Genomic DNA, 23,252 nt, shown 5'->3' with positions numbered 1-23,252 from the left:
GATATTTAGGTCTTTATCTCATGAGTACATTTTTCATGGTTTCATATATATACATATATATATATAATATACATATATGCTTTATTTTTAAAGAAATTACTATAATTATTTAAAACACTTCAACATGTCTTTTTTCTTTCTTTTTTTTTAATTAATTCAATTTCCATCTCCTTCATAGGTCCCTCCCTCCTTTCATCCCAGTCCCACCCTCCCTCCCACATTCCCCCCTACCCAGACACCCCAGCTCCTCTATTCACATGAGAACTGATAAACTGTGGTTCATTTACACAATAGAATACTACTTGGCCATTAAAAACAAGGAAATCATGAAATTTGCAGGCAAATGGTTGGAACTAGAAAAGGTCATCCTGAGAGAAGTAACCTAGATCCAGGAAGACACACATGGTATGTACTCACTTATAAGTGGATTTTGGTCATATAGTACAGGATAGACATACTACAATGCCCAGACCCCAAGAAGATAAGTCCAAAAGGCATCTTAGGCTTCCTGTCAACCCACTAGGTGGGGGAGGGAGGGATATCTCTGACATGGACTCTATTGCTTTTTCATCACTTCCCCCATAGGACTTCCCTGCAAGGCCACAGGGGAGGAAGACAAATTCAGTTGTTTTTTGGGGGAGGGGTGAGGGTTTCGAGACAGGGTTTCTCCATGTAGTTTTGGCCGTCCTGGACTTGCTCTGTAGACCAAGCTGGCCTTGAACTCACAAAAATCCACCTGCCTCTACCTCTCCGAGTGCTGGGATTGTAGGTGTGGCCTACAATTTAATTGGGGCTGGTTTACAGTTGAGAGGTTTAGTCCACTATCGTTGTGGCGGGGAGCATGGCAGCGTGCAGGCAGCCATGGTGCTGGAGAAGGCGCTGAGAGTTCTACATGTGGACCTGCAGGCAGCAGAAGGGGCCTGTGAGCCAACTGGACAAAGCTTGGGAATAGGAGCCCTCAAAGCCCGCCCCCACCGTGACACACTTCCTCCAACAAGGCCATACATCCTAACAGTAGCACACCCTATGGCCAAACATTTAAACTCCTGAGTCTGTGAGGAACCAGTCCTATTCAAAGCACAATATCTACCTTTAGTTTTGTTTAAAACATGGGGTCTCATGTTGCCAAGGCTTGGCCTCCGAGTCACCAAAGGTTGTCAAGGGTGACCGTGAACTTTTTCTTTACTCCATGCTTATTTTATATGTAGGTAGTGGAAATAGAATTCAGAGCTTCATGCACACTGGATAGGCACTAGGAACTAAGCCACACCCCAGTTCACATATCTATCTTGTCAAACGTATATTCAAATCTTTGGCTTTGGCTTTTGTTTTGTTTTTTTGTTGTTTTTCCCTTTGGTTTTTTGAGACAGGGTTTCTCTGTGTAGCCTTGGCTGACCTGGACTTGCTTTGTAGACCAGGCTGGCCCCAACCTCACAGAGATCCACCTGTCTCTGCCTCCCTGTGTGCTGGTATGAAAGACGAGTGCCACCATGCCTGGGTTGGCTTGGGTTTTTTTTTTCCTTGGTGGGGGGGAAGGGAGGTCTTTTTGGTTTCTTTTTTGGGTCATTATATACCCAAACTCATGTCGTCCCACCTTAAACTCATGTGGACTAGAATGACAAGCATCACCAAAACGCCTGCCTGGAGCTGTCTTGTTACTGAGTCCTAGGAGCTGGGTGTCAGACCTTAGTCAGAAACATGTTTGTGATTATGTCCCTCAGTCTGATGCCTGAATATCTCCCCTCCTATTTTTATTGCAGTAAACTACACCCAATGTGAAATTAACCATCTAAACCATTACGACTATTTAGCATTAATTAACATATTAATCATTTACAACCATCATCATCACTGATCTCTGTGATCCTTCTCATCTCTTAAGACTGACACCGTGAGGGCCAAGGGTGTGGCTTAGTGTCAGAGCACTTGCCAGTAAGTCTAACATGCCCAGCACTGAAAATGAAAGTTGGAACTTGAAGGTCTCAGACAATAGAGGACATGAAGACAAAGGCGTTTCTTGAGATCACAAGGTTTATTTAACGCAATGGACAGAAAGCAGCATCATAGAGGCTGAGGAGAGGAAGCCAAGCCCACGGGCCAGAAGAAAGGTTTCTTCTTCTGCCTTTTTGAGGACAATGGAGGTTTTATCACATGAGCCTTTGGCCAAGCTGGTTTCCAGGCAGGAGTCAGGGAAGAGGGAGAAAGGAGGATGGGTGGTCACCAACACCGTTTTGGAGGAAGTCTCTTCTCCAGAGGGGATTCTGGAGCCTGCAAGTCTGATGCCACTGCAGCAGGATTCCTCAGTGGGGCGTGTAGGAGGGTGCAGGCTCACACCGGCAGGAGGGAAAGCCTGCTGCCTCCGTAGCACTGCAGCCTGCACAGCGCTGGTCCCACACTCCATTCTCATGGAGCTCGGCAAGGGTGACCCCAGCAGGTGTCCGCCACTGTGGTGCTGACTACTCTCAGTGTCTCGTGTACACAGGATCATGCAGCGTGGCATGCGTGCTGCTGAGGTGGAATGCAGGCCCCATGCATGCCAGCCAAGCTCCCCGCCCCTGAGGGTCACCCCCAGCCCGTAATTAGCATTTCTACCCGCTCTGCTATGCCTCGGGGAGAGCTTGGCTCTTCTCTTTGGGTTTGTTGCTTATAGATTCAACTGGAGCCTCCTGGCTCCCAGGAAAGCCCCCCAGCAGACCTCAGCTACAGTCTGTGTGGCCGAGCACCAGAACCCCCAGGCTGAGCTCTAAGGACTATCTAAGCCTATCTTAGTACATATTTATCTTTTGGAATTTGGGAGTACGGACACTCACTTCAACTCTCAACACCACACGTGTGCAAACACACATACAGGAAGGCTGAAATCATAACGCCGGGGGTGTTTCACTACAAGGAAAAACAGCAGCAGCAGCAGCAGAAATCAGCAGCAGAACTGGGTGCGGGTGCTGGTATGCCTGTAACCTTTGCACTGAGTGAGCTGAGACTGGAAGATCCAGAGGGCAGCCTGGGCTCCATACACAGAACTAATCTTGCCGTTCTGACGACTGAACCCAGGGCCTCGTGCATGCAAGGCAAGTGTTCTTTACTTTTGTTGGGTCAGGTGTTGATGCATAGACTTAGCTCTAACCTAGAAGTCAGCGCTGTAGTCCAGGTTAACGGAAACTTTGCAGCAATCCTCCTGCCTCTGCCTTCCAGGCATACGCTAGCTACCACACCGGCACCTTTCAGCCTTAAACTTCCTCTTCCTTCGTGTATGCAGCCATGAGTCTGAGCTCCATCTGCTTTGGCCTTCTGAGTGCTACAATTACAGATAGGAGCTGCCATGCTCAGTTCATATCTAAGGGTCTTGGGGGGGTACCCCGCTTATTATTGTTGTTGTGTGTATGGGGGTCAAAGAATTGTCTGGAGCTGTTTCTCTCCTTCCACCTTTAAGGAAGGTCTGGGGTTTGAACTCAAGTCAGTGGGTTTACACAGCAAGTGCCTCTACCCACTGAGCCTTCTCACTGGCCCTCTTGATGGATTTTGGGAGGTTACTAGAGTGTGTCACATGTCTACACAACAGCATCCATCAACACTTGCCTTTCTTTTAACTTTACTTTTAGCAGGGAGACAGGTACTCGTAGTCCTGACTGTAGTTAATGAACTGCTGATCCTCCATGTCTCTTCTGAATTCTAGAATTACAGAAATTCACCTCTGTACCCTGTTTATGCCGTGCAGGCAGAGCCCAGGCCCTGAGCATGCTGGGCAAGCACTGAGCCCTCCAGGCCCTCTCTTCCTTTTCTGATGAACCTGAGTGGTGGGAGCACCACCCAGCCAGAGGCCCCCCGAGCTGCAGCTGCAGGAGGTACAGGATCAGGTCAGTTGCTGGCCTCTCTTGGCCCTTCTCAGCCTGGGTGCCTGGGCTCCTCCGGCCTTCTGTTCCTCAGTACAGCTCGTGTTTGTTTTCCCACTTGAAAAACCCGAAGTGTGGGTGCAGGTTCCTCGAGGGGGCACCACAGACCTCTGCTGCTAACTTTCCTCTCACCCACCAGATGTGAACCGCACCCAGTTCCTGCTTGGATCCTGGGAGGAGCTACCTATTAAAAGCCAAAGTTGAGGGTATCCTGTAACAGCTGGGACTCCATGTTACTATAATTTCCTTAGCTCTCCACCCTGTCGGATGCCTTGGCCGGCTTTAGCCTACTCCCCTGAGTTCTCTGAAACGGCAGCAGCTGTGCTGGCCACCACACCCTTAGACTTCAGCATCGGGGAACAGTTTAGCACTTTCTCGCCATTGAAAAACGCCCTGACGGAATCAGGTGGTAGCGGAGCAGGCCCTTCTTCCCAGCACTCAGGAGGCAGAGGCAGGAAGATCTCTGAGTCTGAGGCCAGCCTGGGTTACAGAGTGAATTCCAGGACAGCCAGGGCCACACAGAGAGACCCTCAAAAAAACCTAGAAGCCCCGGGGACTGTTAGTGTGAGCCACCTACCATGCAAAAGGCCCTGGGTTCGATCCCAAGCTACCAACTAACCCCAGGTGTGAAAGCTGGATGAAGTGCTCTACCACCGAGCTACATTGCCAACTCACGAAAACTCCAAGCTCCCCTTGGCTTCTGCCTGCCTGGGTCACAGGCCGTCTAAGCCCATCTCTGTCATCTGGCTTTGGCTCGGAGGGCTCACCGCTCTGCAGCCGTTGAAGAGGGGGCACGGCGGAAGGGTCTCCGTCTCCCTGGTGGGCCAGCAGCCCTGCCTCCTGTGCATCCCGTCCCATGACGGCCAGCACACCCACAGGCCTGTGACAGTCCCCAGGGCGAGCTTTGCGTGCCTACACCTTCACCCCAGGACCGGCCTCCGTTCCCTTCTGCAGCAGCTCCCCAGTGTTCAAGTGCAGCTGGAGACAGCCGAGGACAGATGTCTCAGCCCCATATATTAGGTACACACACGGTACGGTACTTGGAAAAGAGAACCACGTACCTCCTCCTCTGGTGGAACTCACCCCAAGGGGGCAGGCCGGGACTGCAGGGGTCTGGAAACTCAGGAGAAACGCACTGGACAGGGTGTGGTGACACATTCTTGAAATCCCAGGAAGATCAGGAGTTCAAGGTTATCCTCAGCTACAGAGCAAGTTCCAAGCCAACCTGGGCTACATCAGACACTGCCTCAAAAAGCAAAAGGAGGGGGCTGGAGAGATGGCTCAGAGTTTAAGAACACTGGCTGCTCTTTCAGAGGTCATGAGTTCAATTCCCAGCAACCACATGATGGTTCAGAACCATCTAAAATGAAATCTGGTGCTCTCTTAAGGTGTACATGCAAACACACATTATATACATAATAAATCTTAAAAAAAAAAAAAAAGCAAAAGGAGAAGGGTATTGGGCTCAGTGGGATGGAGGCCCCTAACAGAGGTGCGCCTCCAGCCACTGCCGTGCTACCCAGGCACCTGTGCAGTTAGACGGAGGAGGTGGCCAGAGTGCTCAGGCCGGTACTCAAATTCCATGGAGCAGTTGGATGACGCAACCTGCCTGGCCTGCAGGACGGATGGAACCTGCCCTCTGCCAGGAGGATGCGGCAGACATCAAGGAAGGCACAGTAAGGAACCTTGGAGTTGGCTCTGCACAGGCTGAGCTGGTGCATGCTGAGAGGAGAGCGGCCTTCAGAAAGGGGAGGCCATGCCCAGCCCTCTGCACAGCTGTCCCCCGGCAACCATGGACAAAGCATGGCACCCGCCTTGACCCTCCCCACGACACGCTGATTCAACTCCCACATTCTCATTTCTCATTCACATTCTCCGTGCCAGCCAGAGCACGGAGCATCGACCCATTCTGCAAATGGAGAAACTGAGGCTTCAAGGACACTGGTGGTGAGGCTTCCACTCAGGCCTGTGACTGCACCCTGTGACTGTCATGCCACTCCAGGAAGCCTGAAACTTCCACAGTTCAGATCCAAGTGGCCTCAGGCAAATTTCTAGCCTTCTAGCCATTCTGCTGAGCGTGCACGCTCTGCTCCCTCCCCACCGCACACGGAAGAGCCTCTCCTCTCTCTATCCCAGCATCATCTGTCCTCCTAACGCATGCCCAGAGCAGAGCCCTCTTCTCTGTGCTAATTACGGAAGTATGTGTCTCCTGGGGCTGCAGAGCCAAATGCTGCAATTCCCACAGCTGAGAACAGCAGGAGCCTTTCTCTGTGGTTCAGGGACAGAGGCTCACCACCAAAGGGAAGGGTGGTAAAGCCCTGTAAAGGAAGGCTCACCGCTCTCACGTTCTCTTCTTATGCTTTTGTTGAGACGTGGTCCCACTATGTATTGCTAGAACTCACTATGTAGGTCAAGGTGGTCTTGAACTCATAGAGATCTACCTGCCTCTACTTCCTGAGTTCTGGGATTGCAGGTGTGTCCCACATCTGTCTTTAATTTTTATTCCTTTGGTGTGGCCATGCTTATGCTATGTCATGCAGGTGGAGGTCAGAGGACAATTTGTAGTTCCTTCTTTCCACCACGTGGGTTGTGGTGATGGAATGCAAGTTTCGTGGCCGACACATTCATCCACTGAGTCACCCCCAGCCCTCGATCCTTTTTAAAGTTATTAATATATTCTGGGCAGGGTGTGGTTGCAACAGCCTCTTTGGGGCTTACCATACTGTTCCTGCCTTCTGGCGACATGGACAGGTCATGACTCTCAGATGCCCAGACCCTCAGTGATTCCCAAGCCCTTGGGTGACAGTTTAATCACCTGCCTGTCCACAAGGACCTCTCTCCTCCCACACCCCTATACCCACAACACAATGGCCATCCTGCCCTAGGCAGCTCAGGACACAGCAGCTCCTCCTGTTGGTCACAGTGGCCTCTGGGGCACCTACCCTGGCCATCTGCTGGCCCCATACTGCCCAGCCAAGTCACCGTTTTCATGGCACTTAAATTCTTGTAGCAATCTGTGTAATTTAACCTCTGATGCATATGCCCCCCTCTTCCTCTCTCTCTCAACATTGTTCTGTTCACATATGGTTCCCAGCACCTGCAGCAGTGGCTCAGAGCATGTCTGTCCTCTCGGCTTGCACCAGATAGCAGCCCCAGACACGGCCAGCCAGGTTTGTAACAGCAGGGCTCTGATTCCGAACTGCAGCCCCAAGGCTATGAAGGACACGCAGGACCCTACCCAGCTCATCTCTGAGGATGCCATGAAACACATGAATAAAATTCTGAGGAACCGCACAACAGATCCCCCAACCTGCTCTTTCACTGCTGTGTTGAAGGGTCCAGCTGCTGTAACACCTGCCACTTGACATGCCCGTTTGTTGAAGGCAGCAACAGAGGGGCACGGGTTGGGGGCTGAGATGGTCCTGGCGCTGCCCTGGAAAAGGTTGCTCCTTCATGGCCATGAGGTCAGATTCTGATGTTCACAGCCAGATGCATTTCCATGATGCCCTAACAAGATGGAAATACGGCCAGCCACCGTGTGGGAGCTGTCTGTGTGCAGGTGGCACCAAGTTGTGTCAGAGCGGACAGCACACTAGACTTAAGTTGCTGGGTGGCTTGATCATGGGAGAAGCTGGAAGCTCCAAGGTCATGTGGGACACAATTTTTTGTTTTGTTTTTTGAGACAGAGTTTCTCTGTGCAACAGCCCTTGATGTCCTATACTCAATTTGTAGACCAGGCTGGCCCTGAACTCACAGATCCACCTGCCTCTTCCTCCAGGGGGCTGAGATTGAAGGTGTGCACCATCAAGCCCAGCATTAGGACATAATTTTTAATTTTATTTTTTAAAGGCTCCCCCGCCCAGTCCTCAGCTGCAAGCACTCCCTGGTGCAGGTTTGGGGGTGGGCAGGGCAGAGGCCAACTGATGCCCTTTCCCAGGGCGTCTGCCAACACTCAGGCTTGCTTGCTTTTGGTTCCTCTTTTCACCCCCACAGCAGCCTGGCGCCTATTTCAATGCCCAGCTCCTCCCTGGGTCCCAGTGTGTGCTTGGGGCAGTGGGCCCAGGAAAAGCCTCCTCTGGCTACCTACTGGACATGTTTGTCCGTCTCAGCTTCCTCCAGCCGCAGCCCTTGTACTTTTCCAAGGAGGACTGACTCAGGATAAAGTGAAGGCAATTACAACAATCAATAGCAAGCAGCTGGAAGCAACCAAGATGTTTCCAGGAGACCAGTCGATTCATTTTTGACAACATAAAAGAAATAATATTCTTGGCAGATGCCCACAGTCAGTAGCTTCTTCCTTAGCAGATGCAGAACCTAAGGGGCGGCGACAAGGGCCACTGAGGGCTAGGGTCTGTCTCTCCTGATGGCTAATAAATAGTTTTGTTAGGTAATAAATAGTTTTCGTTAGTTTCTGGGTACCTCATGGGAGCCCTTACACGCGGTGGCCAGCTGCAAGCACCATGTCCTCACTACACCGTGGAGGGGACTCCAGGACACTGGGCTGTGAGGTCAGCCAGCCTCAGGAACTCCACACTGTAGGGTTCCACATAGGGGAGGTCTCCGGAACCATCAGCTTCACAGGACAGAGGCAGAACGGGGCTGCCTGCCGGGTGGCAGGACAGGCAAGACAGTGGAGTTTAGGGAGACAGCTTCATTGGGGGAGTGGAGTCACATGATAGTCACGTGATGCCAACACCCTCCATGTGCAGAGCGCCCATAGCCCATATTTAGGTAGTGAGAGTAAACTAGGGGAGGAGGAGGACCAAGAGCTCAAGATTCCAGGCCTGGTATGATGGTGCACACCTTTGATCCCAGCACTTGGTGGGCAGAAACAGCCCAATCTCTGCCAGTTTGACGCCAGCCTGGTCTGTTTTATAAAAATGAAAATCCCTATGGTTCTATTTTACCAATAAAAACTCAGGAGCCAGGTGCTGGGGTGAACACCTGCTAGCTCAGAGAGGCAAAGAAAGCAGCCAGCTGATCTTCCTTCTCAGCTTGGGTCCAGGTGGAAAAGTCCCAAAAGGCTCACTAGCCTAGCTGACAGCCCAGGAGAAAAGGCCAAAATAACCCAAGGCCAAAGGCTTGCTAGCTCAAAGCCCAAAAAGCCAGGGAGCTGAGGAGATGAAGATGAAGCTAAGGCTTGAGCTAAAAGCCTTTTCATGCCGTCTTAAACACCCCTCAACTCAAACTCCCTCCTACTTTTCAATCCCCGTCAGCTGGTTACTTGCTCTGCCTCTTGACCTAGGCCTGGACTACATGAGACCTTGGTTTAAAAAAAAAAATAGTGCTGAGGATCATTTTGTTTTCTACTTAAAAAAAAAAAAGTACTCACTGTTATTGTGAGAGAAAGAGACAAACAGAGTACACCTGCCTCACACAGGTGTGAGGAGAGGGGACAGCTTCCCGAGCTGGCGCTCTCCTTCCACCATGAGACAGGATCTACCTGGCTGCTTCCCCCTTGCGGTGCAGGCTAGGCTTACCAGGCCTGTAAGCTTTCCTGTCTTCACTCCCTCTCCGCCTCCTGTAGCCAGCCGGACTTTGCTACTTTTGGGTTCTTCCTTTCCCACCCTTTATCCCCCGCCCCCAGCTTCACCCCCTATCACCTGATAGGAGGAAAGGATACAGGAGAGAAGGGAAGAGAGAGAGATCTTAGAATCCAACGTTTCTTGTTTCTTCTTTCATTGTAGCTGGTCTTTGCTACTTTGTGGGTTCTTTTCTTTTTATCCCCCACTTTCACTAGACAGGAGAGAAAGGTTACAGGAGAGAGAAAGGAAGAGAGAGATCCTAGAATCTAATTTGTTTCTTGTTTCTTCTTTCATTGTAACTGGTTTTTGCTACTTTGTGGTTTCTCTTTTCTTTTTATCCCCCCACTTTCACTAGATAGGAGAGAAAGGATGGAGGAGAGGGAGGGAGAAGGGAGAAGGAGAGTTGTTTTTCTTTGCTTTTTTCGAGACAGGGTCTCTCTGGGTAGCCTTGGTTGTCCTGGACTCGCTTTGTAGACCAGGCTGGCCTCAAACTCAGAGATTTCCCTGCCTCTGACTCTCGAATACTGGAATTAATGCGCCACTATGCCTGGCTGAGAGATATTCTTAAGTATTTCTTCTTGTTTCTTTTTTGCTTGTGGCTGGTTTTTGCAACTTTGTGGGTTCTTTTTCCAACCTTTAGCCCCCTAGTCTCACCCTCTATGAAAGAAAGAGGATGGAGAGAGAGATAGCCTTGTAGCTAATATTTTTCTTCTTTGAGCACGACTACTAACAAACCACAACCAACATCCCTGAATAACCACCAACCCCATCTCTCAGGGCACTAACACTTATATACCCTCTGAAAAGTTCCCAGCATTTCACACGTCACACAATCACAGGAGCTATCTGCAGCTAGCAAAGCCACGTCTCTGCTAGAGCACAAGATAAATCATAGTCAGCTGCTTCGTGCTGACTATTTCCGTGTTTAAAAAAAAATCAAAATTCCAGAATTCTCAGTACAACGTCCCTTGAAGAGGTTAGGCTGCTAATAACTTCTGCCCTGTAGGCTTTGTGCAGTCAGACTGGTTTTCCGCCCAGACTGGTGGGCAGATAATGGAAGTCCCCTGGGGCACGCCCAGTGTCCTGCACAGCTGGAGCTCCTCAAGGTCCTGCAGCAGCTAGAGCACAGGCTGCAAAGATATACAAGGAGGTAGCAGCTGACAAGAAGGTCATCTTGGGGCTGGAGAGATGGCTCATAAAGTAAGAGCACTGGCTGCCCTTTAAGGTGAACCTGGGTTCAATTCCCAGCACCCCCACGGCAGCTCACAACTGCTGGTAACTCCAGTTCCGGGGGATCTGATGATCTCTTCTGGTTTCCACAGGCAGTAGCCATGCATATGGTGCACAAACAAACATGTAGGCGAGACACCCATGCACATAAAATCATTTTTTTAAAAAGATCAGTTGGGTGCCAAGTACTCACCAGGCTGCAGATACAGCTGTGGAGCCGAGGTTGTAATGGCAAAGTGTGGGAGGCTGAAGGGAAGGCAGGTCCTACGGGGGAGTGGTATAATTCCTCCCGAGGCTTCCCCAGCCAAGGGTAAGTTGGGGTAGAACCACCTGGGGTGACAGGGTAGACATACCTAGGGTTAGAGGTGGGCATGCCCAGGGATGAAGGGTTAGTGTCATCCCTTGGGGTATCTACATGGAGAAATGATGCTGGTTATGGATGAGGGGAGAAGCCAAAGAACGGGGTACAGGCTGGGCCTCTTGCCTGTTAAGTTGCCAAAAGTTTCAACTGCTTCTTCCGGAAATCATGGAAGGCATCTGACAAACGCCAGCGCTGGAGAAGCTGAGGCAGGAGGAGGAAGCATTTTCAGCCATTCTTGGTTATAGACAGAGTTTCAGGCCAGTCTTTTTTTTATTTTTATTTTTTTCAGGCCAGTCTTGAGTGCACACTGAGACTCAAAAGGCGAAGAAGGCCAGGCCTGGTGGCACAAGCCTTTAATCCAGCACAGAGACAGGAGGATCTGAGCCGGAGGCCACCGCAGCAGAAAGCCGACTGTAGAGGGCTTTCTTAAACTTCTCCTTTATTTGGGGCGTTTAGGCCTCTACCACCTTTCCATTAACCCCCAACCTTAAGCAGAAGAGACTAAAGGTTAGTGGGCTGGGGCCAGACCCCTTCGCTTCTCCTGGCTAGCTATCGCCAAGGGTTCTCTGAGGGCTCTGCACCAGTCCCCATCAACCGCAGATGCAGCCAGCAGGCTCCTCCAAGCCGCTGCTCTCCGAAGCGTTTCTCTCCTGTCTGCTCCAAACCGCCAGACCATCTCTGGTTTCGGCAAACTGCTCCACACCCCACACCGAACGCCACACCTTCTCCTTCTGGGCTCTCATATTTACCCTCTCAGAGTCCCAGACCATGCCCCCCTCCAAGCAGCATGAGGAAGGCCATTCCCAGCCTCACTCCACGGGTGACAATTAACAGGGGTGGACAAACGATAGCCCAACTAACATCCCACACTTGGGACTAAAAGATATATTTCCATAACATACAAAGAACCCAAAGCTTCTGTCACAGGCCAGTCTGGTCTACAGAGTGAAACCTCGTCTCAATAAATAACTTCTTTAAAAGGGTGAGAGGTGGTGCCCGAGGAATCTATGGACTTTGCTGGGCCCACAGCCCGAGTGGGGCTGGGAATTAAGGAGACAGAGCTGCCTGGTTCCCAGGAAAGCCGGGGGGAGGTCCAGGATGCAGGGAGAGAGCCAGACCCACGTGCAGGTCTTTGCTGGAGGCTGGGGAGAAAGGGGGTGCCCCTACTGAGGGACAGCAGCGAGGGCAGTCCTGGCACTCCGGCAGAGACACACACATTTAAATAGGTGTGAGCAGCAGGTGGAGACTCCGGTGTGCGCTCCGCTCCCACCCACACAGTCCCACCCAGCAGTGCAACAGTGCACTCAAGCGCCACCTGATCCCGGGACACAGGGCCAATGGTGCTGGGCTCGCCCGGTTTGCACAAATGTGGAAAGAAACATCTTCAGCCAGGCAGGGGTGGAGCACGCCTTTAATCCCAGCACCTGGGAAGCAGAAACAGGCAGATCTCTGGTTCTGGTCAGCTTGGTCTACAGAGCAAGTTCTAGGACAGCCAGGGCTACCCACAGAGAGAGGAACTTTATTACTTCAGGGTCGTTTACAACTGTTTCCCTGACAGGATGTCCTGGGCCTGGCCTTACACTCTGCCCTGTTTCTTCTTTTTTTTTAATTTTTATTATTACATTTTATTAACTGTATCCCAGCTGTATCCTGCTCCCTCATTCCCTCCCACTCCCACCCTCGCTCCCTTGCCCTTGCTTCTTGAACACACTTCACTTTTTTTTTTTTTTTTTTTGTGGTGAGGGACAGTTCCCAGGGCTTCACACGCTAGGAAATCGCTTTATGCCTGGGCCGCCCCCTCAGCCCAGCGCTGCCCTCTGGAATCTCCATCTCTCAGTTCCACTTCCCCCTCCAGCAGGAAGGTCACTGAAGCCCCAGGCTCACATCACTAGCTTCTAAGCCCTGGAGAAGCCAGGGGAGAAGGCAGGACCCTCTTCTCTCTTTGCTCCCTAGGGCTCTGGATGGGTCCCAGGTACATGGCCCTCTCTGTGAGCTTCAGCTCCCCTATCTGACAAGGGGCAGAACCCTGGGTGCCTGGGCAGACCGAGGCTTACCCTGGCCTTAGCACATCGCTTTGGCCTCTGCATGCCTCATTAGGCAGCTGGTACCAACAAGGAGGTTCCCAGAGAAGAGGTAGGGACTCCCTGGCCCCGCCTACAAGCTGGTGTCTAAGCATGGTGGATGACAGCTGATAACAGCTGTAACAGCTGATAGTCCCCTCAGTAGAGCACACCTTTAACTGGGGAGGCAGAGGCAGGAGGCCAGCCTGGTCCACATGAGCTCCAGAACAGCCAGCCCTGTTCAAAAGGCAGCACCAGGGCTTGGAGAGATAGTTAAGAGCACTGGCCGTTCTTCAGAGGACACAAATGGTCACAAGCCCACAGAGCAGCTCATGACTGTCCGTAACACCAGTTCCAGGAGATCCAATGCCCTCCTCTGGCCTCTGCAGGCACTGCATATACATTCTGCACATACACACATGCAGGCAAAACAATCACACGTTTTAATAAAAACTGGTAGTACTGTTAGCCAAGTTCTATAGATCTCCGAGCTTGCCCCGAGTGCTGGGACACAAGGAGGCAGGATTCCTCTCCGGCAAGGGAAGAGCCTGGGAAGGTGTGTGTGTGTGTCTGTGTGTGTGTGGGGGGGGGGCATCAAGCCTTCTGGTGTGAACCATTTGGGTGGTGACAGGTTTGCTGTGTGTGTGTTGGCAAGGGCATTCTGGGCTACATTCAAGGTCTCCAGGTAGGCCAGGCCAGTGGAGGAATAAGAGAAGAGCTTTCTACAAGAAGCAAACATTGGAGCCCAGTGTGGTGACACACAGCTGTGATCCAGCACCTAGGAGGCGGAGGTAGAGCTTTGTGAGTTTGAGGCCAGCCTGGTCTACAAAGTGAGTCCAGGACAGCTAGGGCTACACAGAGAAACCGTGTCTTGAAGCACTATTAATGGTGAACAGTGGCAAGGTCCCAGCTGGGCCTACACTGTATGTGTCTCACTCTACCTCAAATTTTACACTTTAAAATTTGATCGTTTACGGGCTGGAGCGATGACGCTGTGGTGACGAGCACTGGCTGCCCTTCCAGAGAACCAAGGGATTCAATTCCCAGCACCCAGACGGTGACTCACAACCATCTGTAACTCCAGTCTGAGGGGACTCAATGCCCTCTTCTTGCCTCCAAGGGGACCAGGCATATACGTGTGTACAGACATATGTATAGGCAAACACAGTTTAAATAAAAGTAATCAGCTTCAGCATTTAGAACATTTTTAATGTGGCCTTTAATTTCTTTGAGAATGTATTTTTAGAAACTAGCACTTAGATATAATTGCTGTACAATTTGAGTCCAGATGATTCTGAGTTGAATAGTTAAGCAACCTGCACAAAATGGCTTACGCCTGTCATCACAGAACATGGCTAGACTGGGTCGAGAAAGTTGTTAGGACTGAGGTCAGCCTTGCTGGTGAGCTCCAGGCTATAGTGAGCTAAGAGTAAGACCCTGCCTCAAAAAAAACTAACAAAAAATAAGCCTGGTGATGGTGGCTCATGCCTTTAATCCCAGCACTTGGGAGGCAGAGGCAGGTGGATCGCTAAGTTTGAAGCCAGCCTGGTCTTTTGAGGGAGCTCCATTTTACAGAGGAAAGCATGCCTCAACCTCCCCTCTTGCTCAAAAAAAAAAAAAAAAAATAGGGCTAGAGAGTTGACTCAGTGGTTAGGAGTGCTTATTGTTCTTTTTTTTTTTCCTTTTAAGATTTATTTATTCTGTGTACAGTGTTCTGTCTGCATGTGTGCCTACAGGCCGGAAGAGGGCACCAGATCTCATTGTAGATGGAAGCCACCATGTGGGTGCTGGGACTTTAGGACCTCCGGAAGAGCAAGCGGTGCTAACCTCTGAGCCATCTCTTCAGACTTTTTTTTTTTTTTTCCAAGACAGGAATTCTCTGTGTAGTATTGGTTATCCTGGACTCCCTTTGTAGAGCAGGCTGGCCTTGAACTCACAGAGATTCACCTGTGTCTGTTTCCAGAGTGCTGGGATTAGAGGCGTGCACCACCATGCCCAGCTGCTTACTGTTCTTGCACCTACATGGTGCCTACAAATTCACACAGGCACACACATAGACACAGACTAAATTAAACCACAAGGACTATGGTTAACTTCCAGGCATGATGATACACATATGTAATCCTAGCACAAGGGAGGTTAAGGCCAGGAATGCAAACTTGAGGTAAGCCTGTGTTACACAAGACTCTGTCTCAAAAAAACAAAACAGAACAAAAACAGATAAAGAAATATACAGAAATCTACTATTATGCTTGGCAATAGCTCAGTCAGTAGTGTTTGTCATAAAAGCCTAGGACGAGAGTCTGGTCCCCAGCGCTCATGTACACAGCGGGGTGTGGTGGTCCGTGCTCCTATTCCCAGCACTGTGGGTGCTGAGACAGGAGGGTCTTTGGGGCTTACTGCCAGCTAGCCTGGCCTACCTGGAGAGTATCCAGTGAGAGGCCTGGGCTCAGGAAACAAGATGCTAGGGCTGGAGACAGGGCACAGCAGGTAAGAACACTGGCTGCTCCAGAAGACCTGAGTTCAACTTCCAGCACGCACATGACAGTTCACAACTGTAACTCTAGTTCCAGGGGATCCAATACTCTCACCCAGACATACATGCAGGCAAAACACCAATGCACATAAAATTAAAAAAAAAAAAAACTGACTAGTTAAAAGAAAAAAGAGAACTAGACAAGTAGGACACAGTGACACATGTCTGGAATCCCAGCACTCAGGGAGGCAAAGGCAGGTGGATCTCTGTGTGTTTGAGGTCAGCCTGGTCTACAAAGTAAGTCCAGAACAGCCAGGGTTACACAGAAAAACCCTGTCTCAAAAAACAAAAACAAAAGAAAACTAGGTCCTGACAGCCACCGTCCAGTGCTGGTCTTCGGCCCTCACACGCACGTGCACAGAGAACACACACACCTACAATTAACGGGGGATGTAAACTGGAGACCACACCAGTTGATTCTGCAATGACCCTGGTGGGTTCACTCTGCAACATTATCTTTCTGTATCTCAAACCCTGCTGGTCTATGAGAGCATAGAGGAACGACAATAAAGTGACAAGGTGTGCCCTGTGTACCCTGGGTGCTGGCTGGGTGAACCCAAGGGTGCAGCTTTCTAGCTATCCTGCTCCCCTCAAATGCTGGGTGCTGTGTGGGGTGCAGGGAGAAGCAGGGCAGCCACAGGCAGGAGCAACAGCTGGAACCCGACAACAGCTGGCCATGATGAAGCTGATCATGACCTAACATGGGTGCCACCAAGGAAAGACTGGAGAGGTCAGGGCATGCGGGGCTGGAGACCCAGCTCAGCGGGTGGCGCGCCTGCCTGGCATGGTCTGACCCCAGGAAGTGTGGGGTGCACACTGCAGCCTCAGCACTGGGGAGCTGGGGGCAGGAGACCGACCAGAAACACAAGGTCAACTTGCGCCAAGCGAGAGCCTCTCTAACAGATCAGAGCATCACAAACAGTTTTCAGATACTAAAAAACATGCCAGGCCTTAATGGGAAATGACTCGAACACCACAGAGGGAAACGGCGGGCGACATAGAAGCTGGCTTGGCCAGGCACGGTGGTGCATGCCTGCCGTCCCAGCACTCAGGGACGCAGAGGCAGGAGGATCTCTGACTTAGAGGCCAGCCTGGTCTACAAAGCGAGTCCAGGACAGCCAGGGCTACACAGAGAAACCCTGTCCCAAAAAAAACCCAAAAAACCAAACAAAACATATAAGCTGATTCCCCGCTTCTACTTGGAAAATTCATCCTCTTCATGAGACAAGCTGTTCCTTCCTGGCGGCTCCTTCCTGTGCTATCTCAGTTTCCTAAGCTGAACATGTTAAAGTGTGACTTAGAAATTGTCAGCAGGAGGTGGGGGTGTTTTATATTCCTGTTTCAAAAAGCAAAGCTGGGAGCAAAACAGATCAGCAAACACCAAACTTGGTCATGCCACTTCCCACGTGACTTCCTCATTAGCAGGACGTCTGAGATATCTGTTGTAAGTTTATAGGAGCCATCAAGGAGGGCAGACGGGGCTGTGCCTGGCTGCTCACCTCTGGGCTGGAAGCTTCAGTGTCGGGCATCAAGTCTTAGAACCAGGCACTTCTCACAGGGCTCTTGGCTTTCAGGGCTGTGGGCTCACAGCCTTGATCTCGGGGACACGTTGTTAGGGTTCAGGAGAAGGAGAAAAGCCTGGGTGCAAGGCTTCACAACTGGTCACAGGATTGGGAGTGTCCCTGAAGGGCCTGCCAGAGACCTGTCACTCCCCAGACAGCTGCTTAAAATCCTCCAGCCTCAGGCCTTCCGGCCTGCAGCGGTCTTTTGGAAGATATCACTACTAGTCAGTCACTGACGTTTCAGTACTCTGGAAGAGCCTGGGCCTTGTCAGCCACTGAAACTAGAGCTACCCCGAGGCCACCGGAGGTTCTGCCCATACTGTTCTAGCCAAAGGTGCTGAGGCCTGAAGGCTGACCAGGCTTCCTGTCAGGACTAAGTGAAGGCCCCTGTCCAGATTTCCTGTTATGTCCGAGGCAAGCCAGCCCAGGGCTCCAGAGTTTCGGGGACCACTCCAGTTCTCTTCCTGGGTGACTAGCAGCAGTGTCTTGAAGCACAACCCAGCAGAGCAGACAGTGTGATGTTTTGGGTCTGTTGTTGTTTTAAGCATCTAAGTGTATTGCCTGCATGTACATGTGTGCACCACGTGTGAACCTGGTGTCCTTGCTGGTCAAAAGAGGCTTCAGGTTCCCGGGACTGGAGTTAGAGATGGCTGTGAGGGGTCATCTGCATGCTGAGAAATGAACCCAGGTCCTCAGGAAGAACAGCCAGTGTTCCTACTGGAGAGTCATCTCTCCAGCCTCCTTCTGAGACTTTTAAGACAACCAAACAATATAAATATAAAAAAGATTGAAGCTGGGAGTGGTGGCGCATGCCCGTAATCCCAGCATTCCGGGAGGAAGCAGATTTCTGTGAGTTGGAGGCCAGCCTGGTCTACAAAGTGAGTTCAGGATAGCCAGGGCTACACCGAGAAACCCTATCTCAAAAACAACAAAACAACTGAGATTCATCAAGGAAGCACTCTGCAGGGAAATCAGAGTGTGAAGCATGTTCCTGGGGCAGCCTTTACGTTACAGACATGTGAAAGTCCACACGCTGGCAGCATGGTGGCACATGCCTGTAATCCCAGCATTCTGGAGACAGAGGTGACAGAGAGTCACAACCTGGAGACAGCCTGGGCTACAGCGCCACTGCAGCTACACAGAAAGACCTGTGTCAAAGAGCTAATGCTTAGGTGTGGGGAGAAGGCCTGGCAGGTAACTCACTCTGGATGCAGCAGGGAACATCTGTGATCCATCACTGAAAGCAAGACAGGAGGCAGAAACAGGAGGGTCAGCTGGCAGCAGCAAGTGCAGTGTGCAACACAGTGCAGAAGCGAGAGAGACCTACACATCACACACACACAACAAAACTGAACAGCCCCACCCCAAACACCAGAACGCCTATAGTAATATTTTATTAGAATGAGGCTATAAAAACAGAACAAATTTTATGGTCAAAATAACTGCAATTACAATTTATTACAATCTATTTACATATCTGTGATCTAACCTAACATTTACTAGATTTTAAGAATTCAGGCCCAGGGACGGGCATGGTGGCACATGCCTTTAACCCCAGCACATGGGAGCAGAGGCAAGTGGATCTCTGTGAGTTCGAGGCCAGCCTGTACTACAAAGTGAGTTTCAGGACAGCCAGGGCTACACAGAGAAACCCTGTCTCAAACAACAAAAAACAAAACAAAACAAAAGAATCCAGGTTCCAGTATGTCAATCAGTGGCAGAACTTGGTCCAGAAGTACAAAACCCTGGGTTCAATCCCCAGCACAAACACACACACACACACTCTTAAAAAGTCCAATAAATCCAGGTGTGGTGGTACACACCTTTAATCCCAGCAGTCAGAAGGAAAAAGGAGACAAAGGAGAGGGATCTCTGTGAATCAGAGGCCAGCCTGGGCTACACAGTGAGACCCTGTCTTATCACGCCATTCAAGTGCACTTGGCAGGATCAAGTTGAACTTCTGGGTCTGAACTAGCACAGGGCCACAGGCTACAGAGACAAAACTCACACAGACCTTTCAGTTGCTAGAACTCTGTCCTATTAATCTGGGAGCAGCCACAGGGCCCACAGGACACCTCAGGAGACCAGATCCCCAGGGGTAGTACAGACCAGAGACAGTGTGTGCTCTTCACACACATCCCTGAGCCACAGGGCCCGGCGCTGCCTTCCTGCTGACAACCTTCTTCACAAGGCCGGGCCTTGTCCTGAGGAAGAGCCCACGATTGCTTCTGCTCTGCTCCCGCACTCCTTCCCTTACATGACTGTGAGGAAACAGAAGCCGCTTCATCGAGGAAAGATTTATTCTGGTTCAAGCTTTCAGAGGGTTCAGTCCATCACGGGGAGGCCATGGCACTGCACGGCAGTTGGCATCACGGAGACCAGGAAGCAAAGAGAGACAGGGAGCAGTTGTCAGGAACAATCACCCCTCCTCCGTGACCCATTTCCCGGGCTCATCTCCCGAAGTTTCCAGAACCTCCCAAAAGAGTGCCAGCGGCTGGGGGCAAGGATCTGCTCCTGTTCTGAGATCAGATCCCAAGACCAAGGCTGAGACCCACGCTTGCCACCAGCCTTCGTCCTTGGTGCGAAGCAGCTGTTTCTAAGTTTGGGGCCAACCCAAGAGAGTGGCCATCCAGAGGCCATCCAGAGGCCATCCGCCAGCTGTGGAGACTCTGCAGATTATCTCAGACTTCCTGCCCAGCTTCAGACAGTCCTAACAGCTGTTGTGAAGCCACTCCTCAAAGACAGCACCCTTGGGGCCAGGGCAATGGCTCTTCAGAGGGTGAAGGTTCTCCCCTCTAACCTGCTGGCCTGAGTTCAATCTCTGGAACCAGCATGGTAAAAGGGAGCGACTCCTGAGAGCTATCTGCACGTGTGTTGTGATGTGTATATGTCTACACACCTACACACACACACACACACACATACACACACCAATAAACAACTATAAAAAGGAGACAGCAGCTTTGGCCTTCAACCTGAGGGGCAGGGTAATGAGAGTCTCAAGTCCCTGTCACCTACTTGTAGTCACTTCCACCAAATGAGGACCTGACAAGGCCCTGCCCCTACTTCTGCAGAGACAGCCGCTGACCTGGAACTCGGGCACAGTCCCTGGCCTCCAGCTGTGGGGCCTGGGGAGTGTTTCCCACATCCCTGGCTCTATTGCCACCTGCCCCTCCCTGAAAGTGTGCTCCGGGCTCTTTACCTGAAACAAGCTTGGTTCCCGGAGCCCTGAGGACCAGTGGCGGCCCATAAATGGATACACTTGGACAGGTCACCAAGCCACTAGCTGAGGAGCAGAGCTGGTTTGTTGAACAATGGCGATCTCCCTGTTATAGTGTGACAACGCTGGGACAAGTGAGCAGAACACTGGTAATGTGGGACCTGCACAGGTTTGGCAAGGTCCTTAGGTAGCAGCATGCAGGGCGACAGCATCAGCCTCTCACTACTGATGAGCTCCTGAGGACGTCACTGTAGAGGAGGAAAGGTCACCATCTCAGCTCCGGAGGCTCCAGTCCAGCTCACTCTGCCCCCTGCCTTTGGGCTGCTGGTGAGGTGCCACCTCCCGTCAGGGAGCATGTGGCAGAGGAGGTTGCAGAGAGAGAGATGGGGCTGGACTCCTGCTGGTCCCTTTGAGGGTATGCCCTTCGACCTGCCACCTCCAGCTAGGCTCCACCTCCCCATGGTGCCACCAGCTGGGAACTAAGCCTTCTGCAGCTGAGCCTGTGGAGATGGTCCAAAGCTGAACCGTAATGGTGGCATCAGCCCACATCAACCACACACAGTTCCGTGTTCTCTTTTCTGAGGCGCCCTACCCATGCGGTGATGGCTGCTATGCAGTGCCTTTGGAAGCCGAGACCGTGGCCTCATGTCACAACGATGGCACCCCTCTGTGATGACCAGAGACACTGCACCTGCTGTGTTTGACTTCGCCATCTTTGGGGCTTGGATCTGAGGATCCCCACCACACCACCACAGCCAGGTGAAGGTTCCCGCCTAACTTCAACAGGTTTAAATTCCTGCAGTGAAACTTTATTCACATTTTTACATTATTACCTTCTGAATTGGTACAATTCAAGACACAGACGATAAATATACAATGTATCGATGAGAACAAGCCAGCTAGGATGCAGTCAGGAAGGGTCTGAACACAGGCCAAGGGACTCAAGCTCACTTAGTCTCCAGGGCCCTCATAAGGGAACCTGGATGCAGGGGGGGGGGGTCATGTCCAGGTGGGCTCCTAACTGCTCATCTTCTTTGGCTTCTGTGTCAGCTTGTTCCACAGCCTCTCCAGTGCCACTTTCCCCATGAAGAAAGTGATGGCAAAATTCCGCTTGTACCAGTCTCTACGGAGAAAGAGGCACTGGTCAACTGCAGGCACTGGGCCCTGGAGGTGTGCTCAACTGACTCTCCACTCCAGCCGGCCGGCTCCCCCCAGTATGGAAGGCTCTGACCGTCCTCTGGCCTTCACTGAAGGTTCCCCCTCTGAAGCCAGCAGCATTCCTGGACAGGCAGTGATAACAGGAACACAACCTATCAGGCTTTCTAGGGTCCTGGGGTAGGGAGAGGTCCTGCCTTGGTCTAGTTTGTATGAAAAGTACACAGCCAAAGAGCTCCACAGTAGGACACCGAATTGTCTTCCTCTAAATCCCCTTTCTCCTGGATGACAGGTTTCTGATCCTCTCATACACACCCGGGTGGAATTTGTACAAAGAAAATACACAGGCTGGGTACGGTGGCTCACGCCTGAAATCCCAGCACTCAGGGACAGAGGCAGGTGGATCTCTGTGAGTTTGAGGCCAACCTGCTCTACAAAGCTAGTCAAGGACAGCCGGGGCTACACAGAGAAACGCTGTCTTAAAAACCAAAACCAAAAACACCAGGGCTGCTGCCTGCAAGTCATTCAGTGGAGGCCCACCACTGGAGGCAGCGCCCAGCCTACCGGTGAAGTCTTCAGAGCTTACTGCACGAGGACAGATGCAGCTCAGACCCTGGGCGCACGCCCCTGCCGCCCCAAGGCCGCCAGCTGCAGCCCTGCCAGGCCCTGAGCCGCTTCTGCTGGGGCTGGAGCCACTTGGCTCTCAGGACAGCAGGCAGGAGAGGGACGGAAGCCCTAGGGAGGTGGCAGTGCTCGCCAGCCACAGTCTGAGTCCCCAAAGTCCACCACATGAGAAGCTCACATGAGAAGCAGCTGAAGCAAGTCCACTGACAAGCAGCACCCAAGCACCCGGGAAAGGCTGTGGGAGCGCAAGCTGCCACTCCGGGCGCCTCAGGCCAAGCAGGGCTCTGGCGAAGCACATGATCTGATGTGATCTCTGGGGACAAGCCAGCTGAGCCTTCCTGTTTGTGTGCTGAGGCGGCCTCCTGAGAGCAGCTGTTCACTGAGCCTGTAGGGGGCAGCAGGGCTCTGTGTCCTCACACTCACGAGGCCGGGTGACTGGCTAGGTCAGGTACTACCCCACAGGCCTGATCTCCAGCCCTGCCTTCTGCCCTCACCGCCCCCACTGCCGCCCGCCCGTGCTCTCTGAGATCTTGCACTCTGGCCACACCCAGCCCTGCCACTGCTGTATTTTAAAGCAAATCTCAAGCTGCATTTAACTGCTTTACCAGATATAACAAACAACTAAAATCTTCTTTAAAAAAAAAAAATCAGATGTATCAGGCCAACCATGGTGGCCCACACTTGTAATCTCTCAGCACTTGGGAAGTGAGTGTAGGCAGAATCTCTGTGAGTTTGAGGCCAGCCAGATCTACACAGTGAGTTCCAGAACAGCCAGAACTACACAGTGAGACACTTTTTCAAAAAAAAACAAAAAAAAAAAAAACAAAAAAACCAACCAACCAACCAAATAACAACAGTAACAAAAACAAGCCAAACCCAGTGTCACCTGCTTGTTAATTCTAGCACTCCTACGGCAGAGGCCTGGTCTGCTGAGCAAGTTTCCAGCCTGAGTAAGTTTCCAGCCGGTCAGGCCTATAGATGAGACCTAGTCTCAAACATAAGTAAATAAATAAAAAAGACCACGAACTGACAAGATGATCGTCTAACTCATGGCCACTGTGCTGGGCTCCCGAATGTCTTCGGCACGCA

At 51.4% G+C, this 23,252-nt stretch overlaps 1 protein-coding gene across 9 annotated transcripts in view; it reads right to left on the bottom strand.

Annotated features, from left to right (window-relative positions):
* Positions 1–296: 296 nt before the first annotated feature.
* LOC110560175 (cytochrome c oxidase assembly factor 8) overlaps positions 297–23,252 on the bottom strand; it is a 38,936-nt gene continuing 15,980 nt past the window's right edge. Inside the window, exons 5-6 of one of the 9 annotated variants that reach the window (XM_060388235.1) lie at positions 10,839–10,975; positions 297–900 (exon numbers count right to left, since the gene is read on the bottom strand). In XM_060388235.1, coding sequence (XP_060244218.1) covers positions 743–900; positions 10,839–10,975 — 295 coding nt within the window. In that variant the 3' untranslated portion in view covers positions 297–742. The other 8 variants (XM_060388237.1, XM_060388236.1, XR_009593153.1 and 5 more) reach the window with 8 other exon arrangements.

Source organism: Meriones unguiculatus, chromosome 7 (genome assembly GCF_030254825.1).
Source record: "Meriones unguiculatus strain TT.TT164.6M chromosome 7, Bangor_MerUng_6.1, whole genome shotgun sequence".
Taxonomy (NCBI): domain Eukaryota; kingdom Metazoa; phylum Chordata; class Mammalia; order Rodentia; family Muridae; genus Meriones; species Meriones unguiculatus.
The sequence above is the reverse complement of the archived record's forward strand: the minus strand, read 5'-3'. Positions and strand labels throughout refer to the sequence as shown.